This window comes from Ptychodera flava, chromosome 17 (genome assembly GCF_041260155.1).
Source record: "Ptychodera flava strain L36383 chromosome 17, AS_Pfla_20210202, whole genome shotgun sequence".
In the NCBI taxonomy this organism is placed as follows: Eukaryota; Metazoa; Hemichordata; class Enteropneusta; family Ptychoderidae; genus Ptychodera; species Ptychodera flava.
In genome coordinates, this window is record NC_091944.1 from 34315528 (window position 1) to 34336312 (window position 20785).

Consider the following 20785-nt stretch of genomic DNA (forward strand, 5'->3'; position numbering starts at 1 on the left):
ATGTATATCCACATGTACAGAAGATTATATGGGAGTTTAAATCACAATATGTAAACAGTGTTTTCTCTGCATGAAGGGGGCAATTTCTGCCCCATTCATAGTGAGTAGTAATACTAGGTTGAGAATCTTGGTATACAGAGCAACCTCTTAGTTGGAAAACGTAGCACTGGGTGAAATTGTAATGAGTGATCGAAAGGTACAAAGCAAACTGCACGAAGACAAGACGACCCAACCAACATACGACGAAATGATGCTGGGACTTCGACTAGCAGAGTTAAGACCCCGGTAAGAACTTTTCCTGTGTAAAATTACGCACACTGAAGGCTTGATAAACTTAATGACGAATTCGAGTTCGAATATCATCAGCTGAGAGGAACGACTGAGACAACCGACGACGTGGCAGCGATGTAAGATAACCGATCAGTTTTAACAGGAAAACAAAGACCAACCGGACGCTTCGAGGTGCGCACATCCGCCTATTCAGGGAAGATGTCCATAAGCATCGTATTGAAGTTCAAAGCATAAGGACTCTTTGGGAGACTCACGAACCTCAATGAACTCTAATCATGATCTAGTAACAAACGTTATCTTGAAAACGATTCATGCATCGATGTATTTTGTGGTTACGTTATATATAGGCCTATATATAGTATTTTCAATCGACTTTCATTGGTCGAAGATCTGATCAGTGAATATTGACATGTAAAGTAACAGTGATTATTGTACACGTGTATGCCAGAGTCTAAGAAAATTCAAGCGCTACATGTCTGGAATCACGGCAGAATAGTCTTGAATGAACATCAATGAAAGTTGTTTACTACACTTTTGCTGGAATAATTTGTAAATGCATTAGTGCAGAGAATTGACCTCAGTGCCACACTTGAGTGATATCACAATATGACATTTCATTTGAAAATATTCCCCTCTGAAAACCCTCCCCAAATACAGTGCAAAACATTATGTACTAATCTGCTGATGGGGGCTGGTCTGTGTTCGTCAGAAATATTGATCAAAGAAATCACGATTGAAACTAATTTGGGATAATTGGATCTTGATATTTTTCAAATTTCTCGAAAATGTTAGGTTTCCTGTTGCTAAATGTCGTAATATTGTAAATCTATCATAAAAACAAGTGTATAACTTAGAAAGAAAAGCAAGTGATCTTACATTTGCAGATTAAATAGACATTACTTCACCATCCAATCATCCCAAATTAGTTCCAATCGTATTAATATCATTTTACAATTTCAACATTGCATTGATTCGGTATAATATGACAATCTGCTGATTGGTAGATTGCTATGCATACACTGTATGAAATCACTTAATTTTCGCCATTAGGAGTTTTAAATAGGATTATTTATTTGCCCTCCGCGTGCGCGGTGCTGGTAGGTTTTCAGAGAAAACTAATAAAATAAACACAACGCAAACACTATTACAAATAAAATATTATTTTTCCAAAAGAAACCAAATAAAAAAATGAGCTTATGTTAATAAACTTATGTTGTTATCTGTGCTTGTTTTGTTTTTTTTTCCTGGCTGGCTGGTACCGCAAACAAAGTATGCTGATATGATTTTCCTGCTTTAACCCTTTCACCACTATGGTTTGCTCCAAAACCATTGTTTTCTATGGTAAAGTTGGACCTGTATACAGGGAACTGGGGGTGAAAGGGTTAAGAAGTGATTCCATGCTAAAAGGCACGTACTTTAATCCGTAAACAATCGAATATAGAAGTAAACTTCATTGACTATCATTATCTGTGTGATTATCTATTTATGACGCAATAGAGTGAACCATGTCAGGTTCATAAACCTTTACAATATTCCACTACATGGCAGAGAGCTCACCCTTGTAATTATAAGTTTTTTGACATTATCTTATAATTACATGATAATGTTTATTGGTGAACAGTTCTTGATAAAGTCTGACTCCAATACCAAGAATAGGCTTGACACAGGCGCTTTAATACAAATATTGTTTTTCGTCCACACGAAGCAGCACCCGATTTTGTTCTGAGCTTTTTTCTTTTATGTTTTGAGAATAAACATGTTCAAGTTTGGCTAAGTTTACAGGAAACGTGTTAAATTGGCTTCTATACTTGTATTCATTCCCATTCTTTTCCTTCGGAGAGTTACGTTTAACATATGAATTAAGGAAACTAGAGAAACCATAAATGATATTTAAAAAACGCCCATGATTAACTAAATTCACGGCGTGCAGCTTAGCGGAGTTGTGTTTTGTTCACTTTCGATTCGATCATTGAGTGCAAATTTGCACCGACAGTTTACTTGATATAGGAATGGCGTACTCTACCACCCTTAAGATTTCATTTGTGAACGCTTGTCTTTTAACGGAGGATAACTAAACATTTATTAGCTCTTTTGGTAACCATCTTCCTCAAAGTATACTTGGGGCATTGTTCTTTATATAAGTCAGGCATTATTCTTTCTGAAAGTTAATGGCATTTCTTTCAAGGGTTTTTAAACTTGTAGGTTCAAATTTGACAAATGGCAAGAGGGTATACGGGTCACAAATATATGAACACGCTTTCTTTGGAGTCCAAATATCTGTCCGCGGGGCGCATACTAAACTAAATCAAATTTTGTCTTCAACAACTGTTTGTTATGCGTCGTCAATGTCAGGCAATACGTAAAGCAATAGCATGATTATTAGTCCCCACGGACACCGTCCGGGGGGACTTATAGGTTTGGTCATGTCCGTGCGTGCGTGTGTCTGTGCGTGCGTCCGTGCGTCAGTGCGTGCATCCGTGCGTCCGTCCGTCCGTTCACGCAGATATCTCAGACATGCCTAGAGCGATTTCATTCAAACTTGGTACAAGGATTACTTCATATGTCATACAGATGCACGTCAATTTGTTTTGTGATACGATCCAATATGGCTGCCAGGCGGCCATTTTATTACGATTTTTTCATGTACAGAGCCATAACTCGGGCATGTTTCAACCGATTTTATTCAAAGTTGGTACAAGGACATTGACCAATGTCATAGATATGCACGTCAATTGTTTTGTTATACGATCCAATATGGCCGCCAGGCGGCCATTTTGTTACGATTTTTTCATGTACAGAGCCATAACTCAGGCATATCTCAACCGATTTTATTCAAACTTGGTACAAGGACATTGACCTATGTCATACATATGCACGTCAATTTGTTTTGTGATACGATCCAATATGGCCGCCAGGCGCCCATTTTATTACGATTTTTTCATGTACAGAGCCATTACTCAGGCATGTTTCAACCGATTTTATTCAAAGTTGGTACAAGGACATTGACCAATGTCATGGCTATGCACATCAATTTGTTTTATGATACGATCCAATATGGCCGCCGTGCGGCCATTTTGTTATGATTTTTTCATGTACAGAGCCATAACTCCAGCATATCTCAACCGATTTTATTCAAAGTTGGTACAAGGACATTGACCTATGTCATACACATGCACATTGATTTGTTTTGTGATACGATCCAATATGGCTGCCGTGTGGCCATTTTATTATGTTTTTTCATGTCCGGCACCATAACTCAGACATGTATCAAGCGAATTTTTTAAAAGTTGGTACAAGGAGATTGACCAATGTCATACACATGCATTCAATTTGTTTTGTGATACAATCCAATATGGCCGCCGTGTGGCCATTTTATTACGATTTTTTCATGTCCTGAATGGTAACTCAGACATGTATCAAGCGAATTTATCAAGTTCAAAAGTATTTTTATCACAGTCCTAATGAAGAAGACTCTATCCTCTCTGAGGACCTGTAATCAAAGTACCCATTAACAAGTGGGGACTGGTCATCAACGATGACTTGTTGAATAATATACCTGGTTCTTTGTCAATATAGGAAATGTCACACATGATTTGCACATGCTCAGCACACACTCTGTACTGGCTGATTCTGGTATATCCTCTGCTGGAACAAAACAATAAGAACGCATTTTTTGTGTATACGAGTTTACATAAAACAAAAGGATGTATCATCGGCAGGCTGTTATGATTCGCATATCTTGGTTGTCAAGTATCCTAGCTTCATATCAGTAAATGTCAGTCGTCCGCATCACGTGTCTGCATATCCAGTTAAAGTGCAGCTGTGTCCCAACCCTAGGCCGTCCATTCATCCCATTAAGTTCATTCGACATTTCAAAACAGTGGATATTCGAAGTTCTATGGAAAGAACGAAAGAGTATAACAAGCTTAAGATTTTTAATAAGACGATTGTAAAGTTTACACCTTCAAATAGTGAGTAACAGGTAGGTGATACATTTAGTTACTTACAGAGCTTCGTATAGTCATATGACATTATGACTCATAAATTCCGCGAATTGGCCTGTAAATCACAGCTGCCCTAAAGTGGTGTGGCGCACTTGGTGGGTACCATAAACCACACGGAAGCTTGACACGATGAAAGGGGCTTATAAAATGGAATGGGACACATAATTGGCAGACAATATACCAAAAGGAGCGAACATTGCAGATTTGATAACAATGCTCACCAAACAAGTGGAATGGTGTCATTTTTGGCTACCGATGACGTAGCTTCAAAAGACCACAATGAGTCCGACGTTAGTTGGTGGTTAGGTGCGAAGGTGACCGACCGGGAGCCAATTTCTCTGCAGAAATTTCATGTCGATAAAGTGTTCTTTGTTTACTTCTAGATGTCAATATTCTGTGACTACGGAACCGACAGAGGGTGTCAGAAAACGTCACGTTACTCAAATCTTCACGTTTTGTAGAAATTTTCTGAGCGGTACTTGCAAAAACGAAAGAGGCTGCCTGAAATCGCATGATAGATGATAATGTCATAGTTCTCGAGAATTTGCGACTGGTCAACATGACGTCACCAATACAACGTCGGCATATGTGACAGAGTTCAATTCCCCTATTTGAATAATGGGCGCAAAATATGTTCTTGAGCACTGAAACGTGTCCTTGTAAGCTTTCACATACATTCCAACCTTGACCTTCACAACATTTCTTCCAAAGAGTATACAAACGTCCACATTGACAGTACAGACCAGGAAAAGTATCCAATCATTGAAAATAGGGACGACCTTTGATATGTAACCGGAGAGGTACAGCTCACTCTTGAATCAGCCAAAAGCAAAGTATTGAATCGTTCTAAAATGAATGCAATACATCCTGACAAACGGCTAGTTCGTGAAAGTCTAATTCGCGACACAGCCACCAAACGTCAAAATGACACAGGCTCGGACTTTACACCTTCAGTTCAGAATGAGAATTCACCAGCTTCATTCAACTTTCGGAGTCAGGGGATGTCAAAATCAGCGGACGAAGATGACGCCTCACCAGTGAGATCCCCGTCATCTTTTGCATCGGACGCATCCTCCGCAATGGCATCGGGCAAACGAAGGGGACGTGGGAGACAGAGTAGTCGTGGGACGAGAAAACTACACAAGATTACAAAGGCACGAATAGAAGGAGGCAACCATGCCAAATCAACGCCAAGTAAACATGCCGAAAGTAAGGTAAACAGCGTCGTCACTCTTTCGCAAACACCACACGAAAATCTTAGTAAGAGTAAACCATCCGAACTGGATATTTTCCAGCTACTCATGGAGAAATATCGAGGCAAAGCAACAGTCGAGGAACTTAGAGAAAACACAAACGCATTTCCATCGAAAGTTGATGTCGACCAGTGGTCGACGGAAGTAAAGAGGAATTTGACTACATACATAGACGAAGATGGACATTTAACAGTATCTGTATTCCAAGAAAGTGGTCGTGTCTGTTTCAGTTATAATTCAAGAAGGGGATGTGACAGAGTTTCTTGTCGATTTCTACATATCTGCAAAAATTACGTGGCTGGATTTTGCAGATTTGGCCAAAAGTGCAAATTCACACACGGCTTCAATGAACTAGTCACACAGGATAATCTCAGAAAGCTAAATTTGGATTGCTTCAGTGACGAGCAGAAGCTGACCATATTGCAACTATCAGCACCATTCGTTTGCAGCGATTATCAAGAGGGCGGATGCAGAAAGGCAGAACGTTGTGAGAAACTGCATCTTTGTAGAGATTACATCATGACTAAGAACTCGTGCTGTGAAGCTCGAGATGGTGAAAAATGCAAATTGTGCCATGATCTCGACTCAGGCCATACAAAAAGCATCCTTAAGAGGTACGGCTTATCCGATGTGGAGGAGCGCCAGACATTGATGAGCATTCTTGTTCCAGTTGATGGCCATATAAAGCTTCGCAAGACAAAGTCACACTTTCCTGTCACTGAGAACAGTAAGTTCAAGAGGAGGACGTTAAGGAGTTCTTTCAATGTCACATCCAAAGATACTGAAACCGGAAAGAGACCACGTGATGAATCCTACAAGACTCTTATAGCAAACAAGACTGTACATAACCAAGAACATGGACCAAGCATACACATTGTCGAAGATATAGAAGCTCCAATATGCGTTGACAACTTAGTAGGAAGGTGTAAGGAAGGCATCTGCTGCAGTCATAACCATTTCACTGGACCGTACCAATGGGTATTTGAAGACCATCGTTTGCCACACCGAATATTGCATGAATATCACCACACTTCAAGATACATGTTCACTGAAGACGTCAATACTATAATCGAGAAAGCGTTCTGTGATGTTTACAAGACAGGGGTCGATATATCAACAAGGTACAGTCAAATTCACCCAATACGATGCACGAGGGACATTATAGTGCCAAAACAATTATGTTCTAAAATCAACCAGAGTATGACTTTTATACAGTAACTTGCATTTTACCGTTGTCGGGCATTTGCAATACGGAAACGCGACTTTCATGTAGGTTGGTGTTCAATACTAGTTCGGTGTGTTTTGGGAATGCGACCTTTTTTACGTGTCGTTGTGTTGGTAACCTGAGACAGTGCGCATTCATGACAATTGTTTCGAAAGTAATGCTCCTAAATTCTGTAATCATGGATAAACGTGAAACTACATTTCCCTATATAAAATAACTATCTAAATTTCAGGTGTGCAGGCTCTATGAGACAAAGGAAGAAAAGTACCGAAGACCTCACTATAAACTTTGAGGATATGTCTGCAAAGCAAACACACTATGGCAAACAGACTGTTGGTCAAGTATATCGCCCATCAACTCCATCCTACAACAAAGTTAACCCTTACGACAATACCGCATGTAGCCTGGCTACCTGGTGGAAATGGTATTTCAAAGACAATGGGAATATATGGACACCTTATGCACTAAGTGATAGTGGTCTGGTGAGTATATAAATATATTATAAGGATGGGAAAATATGACCTCACACAGATCATCAATTAATACTGATTCTTTCAGAAGTTGTTTACTAGTCGAGCTCAGTTATTTTTATAGAAATCTCAATGTTCAGGTATTACACCTTGTTTGCCAACAAATTGGATAAAAATTGCTGATACGTCCCACATTGTCAAGTAAATATTTCAACAAATAGAACAAGATAGCATTGTACATGCATGTATCCTCTCCGTTTTCAGAGGTACTCTGTATTTCAGGATTTTGTATTTATATTTGTACCGATACCGTTTTGATATTTTTACAAACAAACACATGAACGGGTGGCCGAGAAGATCATACATTTTACATACTTTTGCAAGTTTTTAAATCATTTGTCGCGTTTTTTGTCCGCCATACCTAGTACACCTTTCAAAAAGGTAAACAGATTTATTAAAAATCAACAAAATGACTGGGTGGCAGATTACAGAGACCATTTGGACATAAATAACATGTTGTACCATAGACAGTATAGAGGGGGGAACTGTCTATGGTTGTACGTGGTGAATTGTTATGCTATGATTTTTACATGTACAGGTATTGGATGATATGATTGAGTCGGCATACCTGGCAAAGACTAGCGGCTGCTTGTTTCAGACTGGTGGCTTTCACTACACATTAACATTCAATCCACTCATGCAGCAAACGAACTTGGAAACCCATACTGAGAGGCAAGTCAGACGAAGACCGGTGTATGTATCGACAGCTGACTGGAAAGAGTTGGTGATGAGGTATTTACACTTTTAGCTATATAATTATAGTAATGCAGCGGAGGAGTTCACAATTAGTGTTATATGGGCCATAAACATTCAAGACACGCGTCAATTGAAACTGTCTGTCTATCCATCTATTATAATTCATACATATTGAGAAAGTATAATATATATACTAAGAAGATAAACCACTGACGTAGAGAATTTTCCGTTTTCTCAAATAAACATGACAAAAGTGAGTGTGGCCTTCAAAATGTAGAGAATGGTTTATGAGAGCCCTGTCTTTGATCCTACTCAAAACAATGAGCTGAAATATAACAGTCCAGACCGATTTACCTTAAAGCTGCGAGATTCATTCATTAAACCAAAGTTGGTATAAATGTGCTGACTGAATGACGTGTATAGAAGTATTGATCACTGCTCGCTGGTTTGGATCAAGCCTACAGGTGCCACACTCGTAAAATGGCGCCCCCACGGAAAAGTACAAAAAATGCAGTATTTCGCGCACATACACATCGTGAACACACGAAGGCTGACATGTTGTTGCAATCTTTATTCTCTGTCACGTGATTAGTTTTTGAAATGGCGGGAAATCTAAAGTGATGTTAAAACTTTTGATTACATGCCACTTTCGACACTTATGACCGTGTTATCTGTAGTGGGTCTTATTCGAAGAAAACTCTTAGAAAAGTGAGGATACCGTGAGATCGGTTTATTACACATGCGCAACTGTTGGGGCTTGAATTGAAAATTCTTCAGGTATTTTTGGGAATAAGCAAAGAGGTTTTAAATATTCAATCATTCCAAATGCTGCCGTGTGATATAGAACAGAAAATTGACATTTTACTTATTGTTAGACCAGCCAGTGTCTAGCCGATTGGACACATTTTACATGACAAACTGCTCAATATCACACGGTCTTGTGCAAGTTTCATAATTCCGTCTCTCTTTTCATCTAGTGTAAAAACACACGCGAATCTGTCAGCCCCTTCATCTGCGTTGCCATCCTCTTGGAAACCGATTTCTGAAGATGTAGACTTTGTTCGCTTTGCAGTACCACCACAATCAGGGAAATATGAGTCAGTTGAGAAACTCTTCCGGAAAACGATGGATTCGTCTGGTATCACTATTATTTCCATCGACCAAATACAAAACCCTCACATGTGGAAGAAGTATCAAAGGTAATAATAACACTTTTGAGCAGTGCCTTTTGGATCATGCTTATTTTGGTGTTCTGGTACAAAATCCATACCTTGCAAGATAAACGATAATTCCTGTATACGAAAGATGAAGTGAAGAAATAAAAAACATTTTTCAAAATGTAAACCAAGACAACAGACCAAAGTCAAAAGAGCAAAACACTTTCTATCAATTGTTTGTAATGTTTCCCATCTTGTTAATGAGTTTTGAAACTATAAAACATTCATGGTATCAAAGATGCATGTTTGGACGAGATTTGCAATGATTCTTTTTATTAAATAATACATTCCTATTCCCTTTCGCTGCGATTCTTGTTCATCGGTTAAAGGTTTTAGACAGAGTTGGCAAGTAAAAATGCTACACCCAAATTATAAAATATTTTAATGAATATTATTAAGGTAGTACACGCCTCGAAAGTGAAAGACTTAATTTTTCTCGTCTTTCCTTAATTAGACTTTCAACCATTCTCCTGCAAAATCAAGAATAAAAGTCAGGGATCACCGTGTAACGTTTTGGATTAAAGAAAAAGATTTCCCCAAAAATATTTCCTGGTACCTGAAATTCAAAATGGCTGCCATCACCTGTTTTAAAATCTATGGGGAAAAATTTAAGATGGTGAGAGTTTTTCTCACTCAAAGAGCTCTAAATAAGCCCCTACAAGCGGTAGACCAGAACAGAATTGTAAAGATTGACTGTCCGAATATCTGTTGCCTAGATGCATTCTGCCTTAAAAAGACTAGGTGACATATAATGAGAGGATTTGTCACCTTTGCCCGTCTCCGAATAAGCAACTCTTTACCAGTCGATATAATCCGGATCCAATCTATATAGACTGGTGAGGTGAAATAAGACTGCTTTGTCATATTTATAACCTTGATCATTTAGCACAAACGGTTTGAAAACTAATTTCAAAAAAAGTGAAAATAATTCTACATTTTGCCATGTTCATTTCTTCATCCCTAATTGCTATGTCATATTAACTGACGAAGTGCCTGTATTTCCTGCAGTCAAAAGGAGTATATGACGAAGAAAGTGCATGTTGCTGACCTGGAAATGCATCTCTTCCACGGTACTGACAAGGATGCAGTGGTGAAGATTTGCAAGCACAATTTCGACTTCAGAGTGTCTGGAAAGAACGGAACCCTGTTCGGAGAAGGTTCGTACTTTGCACGCGATGCAAGCTACAGCGACCGCTATAGCAGAAGTGACAGCGCTGGTTGGCAGTACATGTTCTTGGCACACGTCTTAGTCGGCAAGTATGCACTGGGAAAAGGATCGTACAAAAGACCGCCTGAAGTCACACCAGAGAGTGGCGATCTGTACGATTCGTGTGTAAATAGGTTAAATGATCCCACAATTTTTGTAATATTTGATCGGGATCAGCTATATCCTAGGTATTTAATAACATATACGAAGAAATCCTGCACAAATGGATTAGCTAGCCATGGTCAGGGATCCAATTTGCCGGTACATAATCATAAATCCAGCAGTGTGCAATCGAACGCGGTGTCAAAGTCATCCTTCAGCATGTCGAACACAGTGCCGTCAATAAAAGTTTCCTCTTCATCCTTTGGTACACCGTATGGGCCACAGTCAACCACAACTACCTTGCACACATCAAATACATCACAAAGTTTATCTTCAACTGTGACCAACTCAAAAACAGATGCTGCACATCATACTGTGGATTCAGCTACCGCCCTTGCATTTCCATCAAGTGTACCACGCAATGCACCAACAACTCCTGCAACCCTGACATCGTCATCTGGAATATCACATAACTTGCAGTCACCATCATCATATTCAACATCATATACTGCAAAAAGTAAGAGGCAATCAACTGCATCCGATACAAAATCCAACAGCACGTCACAAAATGTGCAAACAACAGCAGCCACGATATCAGCAAACACTAGACCACAAAATGTGCAATCAAGTGTGGTCGCATCATCTAACCTTAAACGACACATTGCTAAATCAACCAAGTCCAATATATCACCAAGCATCGCATCATACAATTCGCAATTCACATCTGTTACGTCATCAGCTAACAGTACTGTATATAGTATGCAATCACCTATAGTGACGTCATTCCCCAAAACTACACCACACAATGTGAGATCAACTGTTGCCGCGTCAGCTGAGATAACGTCACCTCAAAACAGTACACAACAGCATGTTCAGTCAACTTTAGTCACGTCATCTCCGATCAGTACACTGTGCGATGTAAAATCAACTGTTGTTACGTCATTTCCAGCAAGTACGTCACATGATGTGCAATCAACTGTGGTCACGTCATCACCCAAGAGTACACCACATGCTGTGCAATCGTTTATGGTTACGCCATCCACGAACAATGCATATGCTGTGCAATCAACTGATGTCACGTCATCTCCAAACAGTACACCATACATTGTACAATCAACTGTGGTCACGTCATCCACGAACAGTACACCACATGCTGTGCCATCAAATGAAATCACGTCATCTCCGAACAGTACACCACATGCTGTGCAATCAACTGATGTCACGTCATCTCCGAACAGTACACCATACGTTGTACAATCAACTGTGGTCACGTCATCTACGAACAATACATCACATGCTGTGCCATCAACTGAAATCACATCATCTCCGAACAGTACGCCACATGATGTACAATCAACTGTGGTCACGTCATCCACGAACAGTACACCACATGCTGTGCAATCAACTGCAGTCACGTCATCTCCGAACAGTACACCATACGTTGTACAATCAACTGTGGTCACGTCATCCACGAACAGTACACCACATGATGTGCAATCAACTGTGGTCACGTCTTCGTCCGGTATACAATTTCCTCCTCATTCAGCTGTGGCCATAACACCGTCTGACAGAACAAAACACAGTGTACAATCCACTGAGGCCACTTTATCCACAACGGCCCCCTTGTTATCATCCGTAATACCAAAGAAAGTGAAATCAACTGCACGTATGCCAAGATTATATAACAACCAAACTCATCTGGCATCATCATTTTCATTTTCACCACCGCTGTCTGCCCATGGTGCAGTGGACCCAATTACCGCATTTTCTCCAGGAATAAATTCCCCTGATTTTTTCCAGTGGAATGAGGGTACGCGTTCTGCCTCAGCACGTTCGCGTACCCCTCAACAATCTCAAGGTAAAAGCCAAGAGAAAAAGTGTACTGTAATGTAGTTAAAGGAGATAATGATTGGTCGTCACGTGTATTTCAAACCTTTAATCCAAATCTTTTTCTTACTTTTAGTGCTTGTATAAGCACAACCTTTGTGCTGAAAAGAGTAAGCAACAGACGATTTCCCTTAATCAGCTCCATGTCGATTATGATACCTATATTGCAAAAACGTAAATGACTTAACGTTTGAAATATTATAAGTTGAGATATACCATTGATAGGGATAGGTTATGCCTATGGTCAAAGAATATACACCGTTTATCTCGTTTTTCAGATATATTCCGAACAAGACTTCAAACCTAATTACGATTTATGTTGGTATACTTTCAAGATTTGAAAGGTATCTTATGTATCATAGGGGGATCAGCTGACGAGAGTTTGTTGAACATCGAAAATCAGATCCCTCTTGTGTAAGCTAATTACCCAAGATTTACCGATATTTGAAATTCAAAATGGCTGCCTGTGTTAACTCAATGGGGAAAATAAAATTTTCGAATTTCGATAAAATTAGACGGTTAAATGTTTCTAACTCCAAGAGCTTCAAACAAGCAGCAGACCAGAAAAGTATTTAAAATATAACCGAGTCCAAACATATGTCCCTGAACATTCTACCGTTAATGTCTTTCAAAATTGTGATAATTATGTTTTCTAGCTTGCAAAGCCACCCTTCCATGTTACTATCCGGATTTTCAGCTGAAAATAAACAGAAGTTGGTAATTTTTACTTATGTTTAGGTTTACTTTTACATGTTATCCTGACGTTTCATTGAGGTGATCACTGCGCCAAAGTAAAAACGTCATCATTTACAATTACGTGTGTTGTATGCAGGAGTGAGTAGACAAGAAATATTATCAGAAAACCAAACATCCATTTACAGCTCAAAAAGCAAAAATTATTACACATCATAGGCAATAATGGAATGCTTGGTTTGATTCCTAGCTTTATGTAGAAGGCAAGCGTTACAATCAACCAATATACATGACATACTACCTATTGCGTATCAAATCTAATTACTTGATTGTTGATAGTGTGTGACGGGAAATACCACTTGAAGATTGATTTGAAAGGACGAGAATATAGAATAAAGGTATCAAACAGACTATCGCTCAGAAGAGATTACAGCCACGTTTGCAAAAAACTAAATTTTATTGAAACTGATTATAAATACACGAGGTATGTCAAACTTGAGTAAAAAATGTTCGATTTGTGTTCTCAAGCGTGTAGCACTCAAATAAAATAAAGATGTTGGATTTATCTTGATCAATAAATGAGTCTCTATAATGATATCTCTGGTATACTGTGTTGTCTCCGTGACCTTTTTTATGTTTCATGTGATGCGCAAAGAGAGAGAGAGAGAGAGAGAGAAGAGAGAGAGAGAGAGAGAGAGAGAGAGTTTATGCAATTAACAATGGTTCAATTTGTATTGTAATTCGTCGCCAAAAATATCGGGTTCAATGGTGCTCTAAGGCATTAATAGAACCTATATGAAAGCTATTTTATGTTCTTGGATCTCATTTTCTAAATAACACATTCTGTTGCATATCTAAACTATCAACTGATATTAACACAATTGGAACTATTTTGTGATTATAAGATCTTGAGCATTTTGTTGTAACCTATTTTAAATCACGAATCTAACAGTGTTTTTGTGTGAAGATGAGGGCAAATTTTATAAATTATTGATAATTGCACAATCATCAAATACATCTATAACAAATTATACATTTTTGTCTAGCTTTTCGCACTCTCAGGAAAGGAGAACCCATTAAATGTAACTGATTTGTCAATTTTGTTTATGTTTAAGTGAAAATACAAATTTCCTTTCAAGGCTGATTTGTAGGCATTTGCTTTTCTCACCAAACGATGCATGATAAAATTTTAAATTTTCGATGGTAAAATGGCCTTCTACCTCTACCCAAATCAGTTCTGCTGTAGTGTATGTTTTTTTGGTGATCTCTCTTTGAAATGATTTGGTAGATGTTAAGAAAATGACTTGTACATTTATTTATTTCATATACAAAGAAATGAGACCTGGTAAATTTGATAAAACTACCCTTTTCTTGTGCTTGTGCTAATTATGCTGAACAATTTTTAAAAATCACTGAACTATTTCAGCCCTGCTATTAAAAATGAACTCTTTTTGGTAGATGCAAAGAAATGTAATCAATATCATCTGTCTGTTGAAACCTTAAAATATTAACGGCAAAAACCAACAGTTTTTGTCTGGAATCTTTAGGGACTGTGCAGAGATGTCTTTGCAGCTTTCCGAGGAGACCCTAAATCTTTTAGAGACCACACTGACATGACCTTGAAACTTTCAGGGACCACCCAGATGAGTCCTTAAAACTTTCAGGGACCACCCAGATGAGTCCTTGAAACTTTCAGGGACCACCCAGATGTGACCCTGAATCTTTCAAGGACTATCCTGGTGTGACCTTGAAACTTTCAGGGACCACCCAGATGAGTCCTTGAAACTTTCAGGGACCACCCTGATGAGTCCTTGAAACTTTCAGGGACCACCCAGATGTGACCCTGAATCGTTCAAGGACTATCCTGGTGTGACCTCGAAACTTTCAGGGACCACCCAGATGAGTCCTTGAAACTTTCAGGGACCACCCAGGTGTGACCCTGAATCGTTCAAGGACTATCCTGGTGTGACCTCGAAACTTTCAGGGACCACCCGGATGAGTCCTTGAAACTTTCAGGGACCACCCAGATGAGACCCTGAACCTTTCAAGGACTATCCTGATGTGACCTTCGCTCGTCAGCTTGTGCATTCACAAGCATTACTTGGTAAAGCTGACAGGCAGACGAATCACTGAAAAGATTTGGTCCAACCACTCCTCCACCACTTCCTGCACATACAGCGTCAATATTCATGACGGTCGAAGCTAAGATTATGTAATGGCTTAACACAGCGTCCTCATCGCTCCCATGTGTGACTGGTCGGCCGGCTCCAAAACACGTCTTTGCATATTTATCACGCGACGAGATCTACAAGGCATGTTCTTCCCGGCATAAATGTGATAAACTGGGCAGTGGCTGAACCTTCAGTCGACTTAGACGAGCAAGCCTTGACGATTAATGGTAATTTACTCGCTGGTTGAAGTATGCTGTTACTAGCCGACGCGCCGATGGTCTGAACAGTAAACAATTAATTATTCGCAAACAATCAGTTCATAATGGCACATTCCATTTTAACCTACAGGGGCATCTAGGATTGTGCGATTGAGTAAGGTCCCGGGTAAGGTACATGTTGCTCTTTTATGCTGTAAAAATTCCAATCTATTTAAAATACTATGGTTGTATGTTACAGTCTTCATGATTAATTCGGAGATATAGTCAATGATACTTTGCTCATTAAATAAGCGAGACACTGAATCGTACACAAACTAATATGGTCCCTGCTAATTTACATAGTAAAAGTCATGGGTCACATTGTTGTGAGGCTCTGCATTGTTTCAAGTCGAGTGTGTAAACAGCGTGATGTTCGAATGGATTTTGACTACTGCACTTATTCCTTCGTCGGGAAAGGTTGCCGATTCTGAATGTAGGACGTCCATTACCTTAATTATTTAATGACAGGACTACATGGAAAGCAAAGGAATACTGGATATCTCCGACGATTTGATGTCTGTTACCACGGTCCTTTGTGGAGTGACACTGACAGTGCTGTTCCCGATCTCGACAATGATGTCAGCAACTGTGATTGTAGCGTGAACATGACTAAGACTATGAGTCCTTGAAACTTTCAGTGACCAACCTGAGGTGTATCTTTCAAGGACTATCCTAATGTGACTTTGAATCTTTAAATACCGCCTTTGCAAGACGAGTCTTTGAAACATTCAAGGACCACCCTGATGTGTCCCTGGATCTTTTAGAGACCACTCTGATGTGACCTTGAAACTTCCAGGGACCACCCGGATGAGTCCTTGAAACTTTCAGGGACCACCCGGATGAGTCCTTGAAACTTTCAGGGACCAACCTGAGGTGCCCCTGAATTTTTCAAGGACTATCCTAATGTGACCTTGAAACTTTCAGGGACCACCCAGATGAGTCCTTGAAACTTTCGGGGACCACCCTGATGTGTCCCTTAATCTTTTTAAGGGACCACTCAGATATGACCCCTAAACATTTTTAAGGACTGGCCTAAAGAGGCACTTTGAAATAGTAAAGAACCAATCAGATATGATCCCGAAACCTTCAAATGCATCCAGGTCCTCTAAACAATATAGCAATTATCAAGTTTTGACCTCTAATCTTGACATTTTCAAAAATGTGTATCAATGACATGAAATATCCTTAAAAAATTGTCAAAAGGATAAATTTACAATTTTTGAAAAGCAGATGGCTTTAAATACTACAATTTTTTAAATGCTACTTTAACATTTAATTCAATAATTACAGATTTGATGTTTTCACTAGAAAAATTGATAATTACTAAATGCTTTGAGTAAACCCTCTCTTAGAGAGCACATTCTGTGACTTTTACTGCTCATCTTATAATCACAAAATAGTTCCAATTGTGTTTATTTCTTTCTTTGGGGGGGGGGGATTCAGGGAGAGAATTTCTTATTGACTGGCCATTTTGAAAATTCAAGATGAACCCGCTAAGAATATTAATACCTTCTTCTTCAAGTATACTCTGAGAAAATGTGATATGAATATTTTGGCGCGTATTACCTATAAGCAAAGATACAGCCTGTGTATGCATTTTACGTTGTTTTCTTTTGTGCGGAAAATCCTGCAAGATCAGAACAAAGAAGGAACGTTTTTAATGTGATAATTTATCACATATTCTGCTTCTAAAAAGTGATAGACGACCCCAGTGGAAAAAATGCTGTGGAACCGCAAGTTTTGGCTAGAAGTTTTATTTCAGTTCATAATTTGAAATTCATGTATTTAATCAACGGTCATTCTCTATATTTTAACCAACCTGACTGAAATGAGATGTGGAAATGGCATAAGCCTCTGTACATCCCATCAACTGCTTTATAGGACAACATTGAAATGTTACGAATCAGTGAGAATAGCAAACCACAGTGTCCTTCTACTGAAAATCAATGCTTTACAACAATCTGTGAAGTCAGGAGTCATAAACTGTGGCGCTTGCCATTACATATGTACAAAAGGGAACGGCCCCTCAGACCCAGAAAAATCCAGATTTTCCTGTCTCAGAGGTCATCCGCCGTGTACTAACCACCAGCAACTACTTTGCGTTTATTCTTCAGTTTGTGGTTGCTTTTGAAGGGAAGACAGAGGCTATAACTCAAAAGAAAAAAGTAGGGTCTACAGTCTTTATTGTTGGAATTATGACTAAGCATACCTCCTGAGGGAAGCATTAAAATGTAGGATAAAATCTTCATTCCATAACATTGTCCTCGAACAGTTTCACTTCTATGTTCATATGGATAAGGGCAACACGTTCAACATTTTTGACTGCCAAAAATACACATTTTTGGCATGCAGAACTGTCTTGGATAAAAATAACATTTAATGTTTATAAATACCTCATTCTAAAGTTCTAACATCCATTCTTGATGCTTGCGAAAGGGAGTAAAATAAATGATGATACACTGCAAATTTGAATTTTACTTTTAACCATGGAAAGTCGAGAAACATTCTCGACTGTCTATGTTTTAACAAATGTCTTATCCAGGGTAGTTCTTCAACCACTACAGATACGAGAGCTTTTATATGAGTTGATAAAATTTAAATTATGTATGGTCTCATTATTTCTGCATTTGGTAAATTTGATTTGAAGTGCTATATGCAAAGTAAGCTTACATGAATGTACACGTAAATAAAAAAATATCCCTGCCTCATGTATACAATCTTAGTTTTGTCATTTCTGAATAAGACACTCAGTTTCTTGCTGCTTTTTATGTCATGACCAATGTACATCGAAAAGCAAAGAGTGGACGTATTTATAAAATAAAATTGCTCACAAAAACAAAAACACCTTGAAACGAGATAGAATGGGAAAAAACTCATAGATCTGTTTGACATACACATACTTTGTCATCACCAATCCTGCGTCAGGAAGAAATTGTTCTTCTACGGATTGCCCTGACAGATTCCTAATTGAAACTGCACTCTGACCTCGGCAAACTGTGTTGGATCGTTTCTGACAACTTTGGTTAAAGTTATTGTACTATGATAGAACCAACAACCCTCATTGATGGGTATATATCGGAAAACAATGAACTCACATATGCCCACTTCATTGACTAAGGGACAACGTCAAAAAATTGAATACGGATAAAAATGTTGATTCTTTAAGTTTTGCACACCCCCAGTGAAAGTTATTGTTGAATGATGATCAGAGGTTCCCATGATTCCCTTACTGTGATAATTCCACTCATACTTACACATACTCAAGATGGGTGATATTGCTAAAGACAACATTATTCAAATGAAAAACACCTTAATTTCATTCAAAAACCTTCCTGGTCTTTCACAGTAACTATAACATCAACATGAAAGTATCAAAGGGTCTTGATCGACTTTTGCCACAAAAGAAGAGAAAATGCATTAATTACAACGCAATTATACCAAACTTGAGTACCATTATATTGTTTCTGTCGGATAGAAAACTTTTTTGGGTTAAAACCCCCTACCAACCAAACTTCAAGAATTAAAATTTTTATCCGATATTGATCTTTTGACGCCGTCCCTAATGGATAAAATGTTTGCATCATTCTCATAGCAACCACATTCACTTTGATGAAAGGGATTTTATTACACCTTTCAGAGTCTTTTTTTCATCTTACTGACAAAATGAAACTGCTGTGTTAGTGGTATGTCTGCAATGTGTACCATGGAATTACCAACTTGCAGATGGCTGATTTAATTTAATTTCCGTGATTCTAAACTTATCTTTACTTGTACGTTAAAGTTCATTAATAAATTGTTGAACTGGCAAGAGAAATGTTCCTTCTGAGGAAGGAAACAATGATTTAGCTATGATATGAATTACCAATCTATCTTAGCAATTTACTTGAGTAAATACTGTGCTGTGTTATTACATTGACAAAATCATGAAAATTGTTTAGTTCAAATCATAAATTACCATCATATTGAATACCATAGACTTGTTCATGAATTATGTTTGTTGCCAGACAGGTATTTCAGCTGAGTAATTTCTAATAACATTTTTACTTTTTAATAGCAACAGTTGTCACCAAAATCACCAATGATGCATCATTCATCCCCCTCCACACACCCACACCCACACACCTCTGTCAAGAACACGATTGGAACTAATTTGGGATAATTGGATTTTCATATATTTCAAATTTCTCAAAAGTGTTAGGTACTCTATTAGCTGAATGTTGCAATATTACAAATTACTCATAAAAACAAGTGTGTAACTTAAAAAAAAAGCAGATGAGCTTACATTTGCAGATTAAACCGACATTACTTCACCATCCAATTATCCCAAATTAGTTCCAATCATGTTCAAGGTTTTTCGAATACATAACACTCCTTCTATCATGGAAGATAGAGCCACTACCATATACTCCGCATTTCAGTTTCCATTGAGACATAAATTCCTTTTAATTCAATAAAAATAAAAAAAAACAACATCCCATGTACACCTGCTTCTGAGATTTCCCATTTGGTTTGAAATTAGTTACTGAAATGACTTGCTTTGGCAGTTAAGAAAGTCTAGCGGCACACAAAACGTTTTGTCTACACAGTTTGACATCACAATATAACTGGACAAAGAAAAAGACCAAGGAAAAGAGGCATTATTTTCCATTAAAGGGACAGTGTTCAGCTTGTAAATTGTGTAAACTGCATTGTTATTGTTGACAAGTGAATTCTGATCAACTAGATTAAAACAACAGTGCACTTTACATCCTACGATATTGTGTTGATAAGCTACATGTGAACATGTGGGTTTTTATGTGCTTTTAGGAGTAAAAAAAGAAACTGTTGTTATGTTTAAATTAGTGAAAAGATTATATAAAGAGACAGCTACTGGCCCTTTAAAATCTACTTAACTTGGGTGTCTATATGGTTAGGGATAGTTAGGGATAGAGTAAAGGCCTTTTAGTTCATTTCTAAAACAGTTGCGTCCACTGGTAATCCTCACTCATGCATGTACATGTAACAAGTTGTTTACACGGACTAAAATCTCTATCGTAAGGATGTGGAAATTTGCAGATCTATGAGCAGCTGTTTGGTTGAGTTTGAACAGTTGATGCACTAGTTTCCATCAAACTGTTGATTAAAGCCCCAATAGCTGCAAATGTGTAATAAACCGATCTCAAAATATCCCCCGTTTTCCAAGAGTTTTCTTTGAATAAGACCCATTGAAGACTGAAAAAGTGTATAACACTGTCATAATTGTCAAAAGTGGC

At 38.3% G+C, this 20785-nt stretch overlaps 1 protein-coding gene across 1 annotated transcript; it reads left to right on the forward strand.

The window, feature by feature from the left end:
- Nucleotides 1–5018: 5018 nt before the first annotated feature.
- Nucleotides 5019–13703, forward strand: LOC139116133 (uncharacterized). Its single transcript, XM_070678676.1, has 5 exons — nucleotides 5019–6669; nucleotides 7006–7255; nucleotides 7842–8035; nucleotides 8977–9198; nucleotides 10225–13703. The coding sequence occupies exons 1-5, from the start codon at nucleotides 5147–5149 to the stop codon at nucleotides 12416–12418; spliced, it is 4383 nt and encodes a 1460-aa protein (XP_070534777.1). The 5' UTR covers nucleotides 5019–5146; the 3' UTR covers nucleotides 12419–13703.
- Nucleotides 13704–20785: the final 7082 nt, after the last annotated feature.